The sequence below is a fragment of the Scylla paramamosain genome, chromosome 25 (assembly GCF_035594125.1).
Source record: "Scylla paramamosain isolate STU-SP2022 chromosome 25, ASM3559412v1, whole genome shotgun sequence".
NCBI lineage: Eukaryota > Metazoa > Arthropoda > Malacostraca > Decapoda > Portunidae > Scylla > Scylla paramamosain.
This window is the reverse complement of record NC_087175.1, coordinates 520,001-527,500: the sequence shown is the minus strand read 5'-3', so window position 1 is coordinate 527,500 and position 7,500 is coordinate 520,001. Positions and strand designations below refer to the sequence as shown.

The window sequence follows — 7,500 nt, the reverse complement described above, 5'->3', positions numbered from 1 at the left end:
TGCAACACAGTGAACACCTCAGTGCTGCACAACTGCTGCACTCAGCATGGCAGTGGCAGCAGCTGTGCCGTGCTGTGCACCAGCTGCACCACAGCACAGCCCAGCCTGGGCCACGCTGCATCACGCAGCCTGTGCTGCACACACCCTGCACTGCTGCATCACAGCGCGGAGATCAGCTGTGGGGCAACACGTGGAGCAGCAGCACATTGGCGGTGTCAGCTGTGCGGCGCCACAGCTGTGCGGCACAAGCCGACTGCCGTCCCCACCCTGTGCTGCTGCTGCTGATCTCCCGCCCTGTACTGCACTCCCTGAGCACCACAGCACCACGGCATGGGGCCGGTGTGGCGGCAGCACCACACCACCACACCACCGCAGCACCACATGGCCCACCACCACCATCACTGCCACAGCATATGTAGCGCCACACCATCACACACAAGCATCACATGGGGCTGTCTTGCCCGCCACACCACCACACCACATCACGCCACACGCCCACCACCACACTTCCACTCGGCGAGGCGAATATCCCTGGGAAATCCTGCAAAATGTGGCGAGGCAGCGGCACGGGAGTGACCACGCGGCCTGGCAGCCTGACAACTCCCGTCGCGCGAGGCATCGCACACAATAACACCTCTGGAACACACCTATAACATCTCACACACACCACACACGCCGCCATACACCACGATGGGTTTATTTCAGAATATTTTCCTGCTTAATCACCCCAGTGAATGCCTCCTTGTAACTAAACGAACGAGATTCGCGCTCCGTTCAAGAGGTGCGAAAACCCGCCATCCCCTCCTCAAGACTTTCACGGCAACGGCGACTCACCACATGGCACTGCAATATCACCCGAGAACACACGTACGCTCACAATAACACATTCATCTCCACAATAACATACCCACGCCCATAATAACATATCCACGCCCACAATAACACACTCACGCCCATGATAACACACCGACGCCCACAGTAACACACCCACCTCTACAGTAACACCTCTACAGTAACACACCCACGCCTACAGTAACACACCCACGCCCATGATAACACACGCACACTCACAATAACACACCCACTCCCTCAATAAAACACTCACGTCCACACAAACACTGCCACGTCCACAGTAACACACCCACATTACTAAATAAATAATTGCAGATGTAAAGTGAATGCTGAAGTTACATTTACATAAAGGAGAACAAAATAAACCAAGTAATTACGGAGAAATAAAAAAAAAAAAAAGACCGACAATTTCTATCCCAAAGAAAAGGTGACTCGATCTCAAACATTTTTTTTTCCAACTTACCTTCATATTTTTGTATTTTACACCTTAATTCGCTTGTAATTTGATATTCCCAAGGGACGGAAAATTGCGGGGAATGTTCTTCTATGCCCGTGAGTACTGAAAGGAAAAAATACAGTGAAGGAAAATATTGAAAATAAGGAAAATAAGGAAAGTTTGCGCCACCTCCTCCCTTCCTCCCTCAGACAGTCTTATTCTTGTGACTTACTCTGTGTAAAAAGCAATGGCGCCCAAACTAGGGATCATATAACAATTTTAAGGAGATAATGTTCTATTTCGCAGTGTCAGTTTCTCTATGAGCCTCAGCAGAGGTGGACGTAAGGAGATGTGTGTATATATCCAGTGGTTCTCCGTTGGAACAGTCTTGAATTGCATCTCTGTTCTTCTGATAGTTTCTCCCTTTAAGTCATTATAAATATTTCCAGTCCCTTCCCACTATTTGTTCAACTTATTTATTTGAAGATACTCGAGTTTTCAATTCCTGCAATCCATTCTGACAAACTATTCCAGTAACCAAAGGCTTGGGTAGTTTTTCTTGTCCTCAAAGATGCTGATGGCTGGGAGAAACAGCAATGGGCCGCACTCTGAAACACTTCGACTTCATTCGTTCAAAAGCCTTTAGTTGAAGTGGTACGGACTTGATTGTTCTTGTGACAGATTAACAAGATTTCTACATTACAAGCAGGAGAAAACATTTGAGAAACCGGCTAATCATCTCTGTGGCTTTTGAAAATGGTCGTGATGAGAAAGCAACACTGATGACGGAAAGAATATTCTCTCTAAATTAAGAAATATACATTTTTTCTAATACACAGCGTTACAGCAGCACTACGAAGGCTTTATGGATCTTTTTTTTTTTATTAAGAAGACTATTGACTGTGTATGTGCATATATTTGTGTTCAGCCCTAAACTGGTCAGGGAAGTGCTGATGATGACGATAGTGGTGTTGACGCAATCAGGAAGCGGTTATTCGGTCGCACAAACTAGTTCGTATATATTTTGAATTTTTTTGTTATTAACTTCTTATTTACTTCTCATTTGCTATTATATACGAACTAAAATTAATGATTAATTTCCATATATGCGCCATACTAGTTTATTGGAGGAATTATATTTTCAAGGAGTCTTGGAGTATTTAGATATTTTGCTATTGATATTTACATTAATCTTTTTATTCCCAAGTACTTGGGTTTTTATAATAATATATAATACGATTTCAAGAATTTTACACTTGTTTTATCATATTTTCAAGGGACTTTCAGGCATTCATAAGGAAAATGAGATATGGCAGGAAATGAGGACAGTTATTACTACTGAAACTTAAATACACCACTCTTTTTATTTCTAAGTATGTGAGTTTTATAACGATAGATAATACAATTTTTAGATTTTCAAACGTGTTTTATTATATTTTCAAGGAGTTTTAGGTACTAATAAGGGGAATAAGATGTCTGGTGAGAGAGGGAGAGGGGGAGGGGGCCAGCGCGGAGGAATACACAAGTCAGATCAGCTGTTTGTGTTTACGTCTGAGGTGAGCAAGATTTTCCATTCGAATTTAACTTTATTTTTCCTCTCCTCACGCCTTCCTCTGCCCTCTTTCACTCCTCTCATCTCCTCCCACCTCCTCTTATGAGTCTTGCGAAGGAGGAAGAAGCGCTGGAGAGATAAAGGAAGAAGAGAATGAGGTTATAATAGCATTGGTAACTCCTAGTCTCCCTTCCTCCTACTAATCTCTGACCTTGAAAGTTGTGTCAAACGTCAATTTTGGGATGTAGGTTGAAATTGATCAGTTGATTCTGTTCCCGCGTCACGTCCAGAGGTTGCTCTCTTAATATCTATTGATCTGCAGAGGAAATTAACGTGTTTTTTTGTGTTTTTGGTGATTTATGAGGAGGCGAAGGCAGGAGCGAAACTTGGTACGTGTATATTTCAGTTTGTGTATGTATATATATTTCGTTAGCTATTTATTGTTATTACTATTATTATTATCATTATTATTATTATTATTGGCAATTCAGATGTATCTTATATCATCCAATTGTTGCTTTTATTTGAAGTGCCTGTGTCTTTTTGAAATTGTGATGCCCCGACGGTAAGAGAGAAACTAGGCACGTATATATTTGGTGTATATTTATAGGACGTGTATTTGCAGAGAGAGAGAGAGAGAGAGAGAGAGAAAGAGAGAGAGAGGGGGGGGGGGGAGGGTCAGTGTAATATATATCTTTTGAGTTACGATCTCCTGGGGACTGAAATGCATGTTCCTTTTATCATGAGAATCTTCCTTTTACTTGAGTTTTGAGTTATATGTATTGTTTTTCTGGTGGTTGATATTCAGGTGAAGAAATTGTGTGTTCTCTCAATGTAGTGTGTATATATTTAGTGTTAGACATTTACATTTGATAATTATTCATTGGGGGAGTTAAGACAGTCGTCACCTCATCAGAATCTTTCCTTTTAATTGAATTTGGTGTGGTTTTATTAATTTTTAGATGTATTCTGTCACAATACATCTATATTCAAGTTTATACACAAAAGGACTTGAAGCTAACCATGTCAAGGCTAACATCTTATTAACATTTCTTCTTTGTATGGTTTGTGTCTTTTTTTATTAATTTATTTTTCATGGTATTTGAAGTTTAGGTGTCTGTGACTGATAGGAGTATGTCTGTGATTTTTTTCAGCTATGATTAGATTGATAAGACTCACCACCCACCCACTCAGGAATTCCCTATCATTGTGTGTGTGTGTGTGTGTGTGTGTGTGTGTGTGTGTGTTTACCTAGTTGTGGTTTACGGGAGGGAAGTAATCTCATAGTATCCCTTCTCGATATCTATCCAGTTTGGTCTTAAAAGTGTGTGTGTGTTTGTATGTGTGTTACAGGTCATGTGTTTTCGTTTTGCAATCATGATGTGAACTTTTGACCTAACCTACCTTGACCTGCTCTGACTGATCTCTAACCTGCCCTGACCTCCCTTGCTCCATTTTAAAGAAAGCCAGAAGAGCAATAATAATAGTAATAATAATAATTCTGTACCGTGTGTGTGTATATGTGTGTGTGTGTGTGCGTGTGTGTGTGTGTGTACATTTACTTTTATATAAACAAAAACACGACTAATCTATACAATAATAACAATAACAAGCATATAGAGAGTCTGCGCTTGTGTGTATGTGTGTGTATGCATGTATGTTCACTCATTACAAACAAAACCCCTTAAAACTAAACATTAAGAACAACAAACAAACAAACACACCTGCCTACCTGTCTGCCTGTCATAGAATAACAGCAAACACAAACATACCTGTCTGTCTGTCTAATTGTCTGTCTGTCTGTCTGTCTGTCTGTCTGTCATATCACCCACTGCCCTGCTCACCTCCTCGGCTTCTCACAGTCAAGGTGAAGGAAGCCACACTTAACACACTCAAAGGCTGAACAGAATCCTCACAGACCTTGGTGTTTGGTTTCTTGTTTAAATGTGTGTTGCAATGCATAAGTTTTGTTTGGGTGTATTGTGTGGGAGAATGTGTGTGTGTGTGTGTGTGTTTCTGTAAAAAAGGTGCTGGTGAATGAATAAGCGAAGATAAGAGATAAGTAAATAAATGAAAAGATAAAAAAAAAAGAATAATTATGATAATAAAAAATTAAAGAAAATTAAGTGTGTGTGTGTGTGTGTGTCATTATCATCATATCATCATCATCATCATCATCATCATCATCATCATCATCATCATCATCATCATCACCACCACCACCACCACCACCACCACCACCACCACCACCACCACCACCACCACCACCACCACCACCACCACCACCACCACCACCATTATCATTTTAAAGGTATGAAGATTCCTAGGTACACACATAACCTTAACTACACACTAAGACTCCCTCCCTAGACACTCATTAACTTCAATTAAGAGAGACTCATTTGACCAACACCATTATCATCACCAGAAGAATCACCACCACCATCAAGGAATGTCGATTACTGGGTACATCAACCATAATTACTCACAACATTTTATACTCACATTAATTTCAACATCACACACCACCACCACCACCACCACCACTAACAACCAGCTACACACACTCAAGGCCAGCAAATAAACGTCAATTACGCAAGCTATTTTCTATACCATTATTAACACGAAGACCAGTTTGAGCATCTACAAACATGTGTGACCCAGTGAGTGTCTGCCAGCACCTGTGTGACCCCAATGCGGAAACAAGGTGTGGGAGAAAGGGTCGTTTTGCATAAGGGTGTGAGAACCTCCGGAAAAAGATATGAGAGGAGGAAGAAAGCAAGGCAATAGGAGTTTCTTTGTGTATGTGTATGTAGATGTGAACTTCCTGGGGTGAGGTAAAGAGGTGTGGGAGAGATGGTGGTGTAAAAATTGCAAAATAAGTGTATTGTTTTGGTTTTATTTTTCTTTCTTTTTTAAGTGTGTTTTTTTTGTTTTGTTTTGTTTATCTGGATCTCTATGTGTTTTTTTTTAATGCCTCTATGTTTTTTGGCATTGTCAGGTGTGCTTTACATTGTTTTGAAGGGTTTTTTGGCATTTTTTTTTTTTTAGTCATTTTTTAATTTTTTTAATGTTTTTGAAATGCACCTACAGTTTTTTTCATTGTTTGTATATATATTCTTTTATATTTCAATGTTTATTTTTTAGTAGCATCCATGTGTGAGTTGTTGACAGCCTCCCTCCATTGCAGTGCCTGCCAGGGACACACACGCACACAGACAGTGCCAACACACCCTGCAGCACCACAGCCAATGCCACTCAGCTGAGGACGAACCACTGCTGACCCTGTTTGGCACTGTGATCTGGGAGTGCCATGACAGGACGACACGCGAGCCGCGACACACACACTCGGACAGATGCACGGGACACATGCTGAATGAGCACCGCTGAGGAGAGGAGGCCAGCCAAGGTGCCAGGGAGGGCCGGGAAGAGATGCCACGCTACTGAGTCATCGTGAGGTGCCACTCGCTGACCCTCCCTCTCCCGCTCCCAGCCCTCCTCCAGGATGGGTTCGATGCCGGGGGGCGGGGCGGTGGGTGTGTGGGTGGGCGGGGACAGGCTGCGCCCCACACACCTGCGGGCGACCCTCACGCGCCTCAGGGAGAAGGAAAGGCGAGATTGGCAGCCGTGTATCCTCCAGCCACAGGTGAGGCGCCCTTGCTATTGTGTGTGTTTGTGTGTGTGTGTGTTTGTGGTGATGGTAGGTGACAGTCGGTCCTTCATTCAGTGGCCTGGTGGAGGGAAGGGTGCTTGCTGTGTTGTCATTGGGCTGTGATGGGTCCTGCGGTTCATTCCTGGGTTAGGGGAGGAGTTCTTGGGTGGACTTTAGCCCCTGTTCATCTGACAGTGATTGGGTGCTTGGTGTAAGTCAGGAGCCGTGACCCACTGCCACTGCTGCCACCGCTGCTGTCGTGTCAGAGGGTCTTGGGGGTAATATGTAGATTTTCACTTGCTGACGCTGCCCTGGACTTGAAATAAACTGTAAATTATTGATATTATTGTTGTATCATTTTTTACACAAGGGTAGCAAAGGTACACTGATTGAAGGGTCGATTGTCTGCCTGTCTTGTCTTATATTGTCTTGTGTGTGTGTGTGTGTGTGTGTGTGTGTGTGTGTGTGTGTGTGTGTGTGTGTGTGTGTGTGTTGCTGTGGCGTTTTTCCATCACCATCAACATTTTCTATCTTGTGTGTCTCCTCTTTGTTTTCCTTTAATTTTTTTCAGGTTTACTATTTCTTATGGTTATGTATCTCCTCTTCTTTATATTGTCACTATTTCTACATTTATTATTATTATTATTATTATTATTATTATTATTATTATTATTATTGTTATCATTATTATTGTTCTACGTTAAGTATAAGTAAATTTCCCTTTTTCCCTCAAGTTTCATCAACAATATCAACTGAATTTGTATCTGTTTTTCATGAAGAGCACAGAATCATTCAACATTACACTCACTGTCATTCATTTCACCATCAAGCATCTGTCATTCATTGCATGCACAAGACGAACCACTATTTTGTACTCCCAATGCACCATACTGTACACATACCACACCTTACACTTTATTGTACTCTTAACTACACAGCAATGCCCACTATTAAATGTATTCGTCGCTAAAAAAGTTTGTTAGACGAGATTTGAGATAGTAACTGTTA

The 7,500-nt window shown here is 42.0% G+C and overlaps 2 protein-coding genes and 1 long non-coding RNA gene across 4 annotated transcripts in view; 1 reads left to right on the top strand and 2 right to left on the bottom strand.

Moving 5' to 3' along the window:
* LOC135113043 (circumsporozoite protein-like) overlaps positions 1-774 on the bottom strand; it is a 10,951-nt gene extending 10,177 nt beyond the window's left edge. The window contains exon 1 of the mRNA XM_064027975.1: positions 1-774. This exon is cut by the window's left edge and continues 778 nt beyond it. Coding sequence (XP_063884045.1) covers positions 1-121 — 121 coding nt within the window. The 5' untranslated portion in view covers positions 122-774.
* Positions 775-2,802: 2,028 nt separating this feature from the next.
* LOC135113044 (uncharacterized) lies at positions 2,803-6,254 on the top strand. 2 transcript variants are annotated; one of them, XR_010274698.1, is made up of 2 exons: positions 2,803-2,844; positions 6,031-6,254. It is a non-coding gene; the product is annotated as an uncharacterized LOC135113044 (long non-coding RNA). The 2 variants fall into 2 exon arrangements; XR_010274697.1 differs by lacking the exon at positions 2,803-2,844 and adding an exon at positions 2,851-3,251.
* A 101-nt stretch (positions 6,255-6,355) lies between these two features.
* The window catches only part of LOC135113042 (uncharacterized), an 11,591-nt gene continuing 10,446 nt past the window's right edge, over positions 6,356-7,500 (bottom strand). Inside the window, exon 5 of the mRNA XM_064027974.1 lies at positions 6,356-6,680. Coding sequence (XP_063884044.1) covers positions 6,677-6,680 — 4 coding nt within the window. The 3' untranslated portion in view covers positions 6,356-6,676. The remainder of the gene's footprint in view (positions 6,681-7,500) is intronic.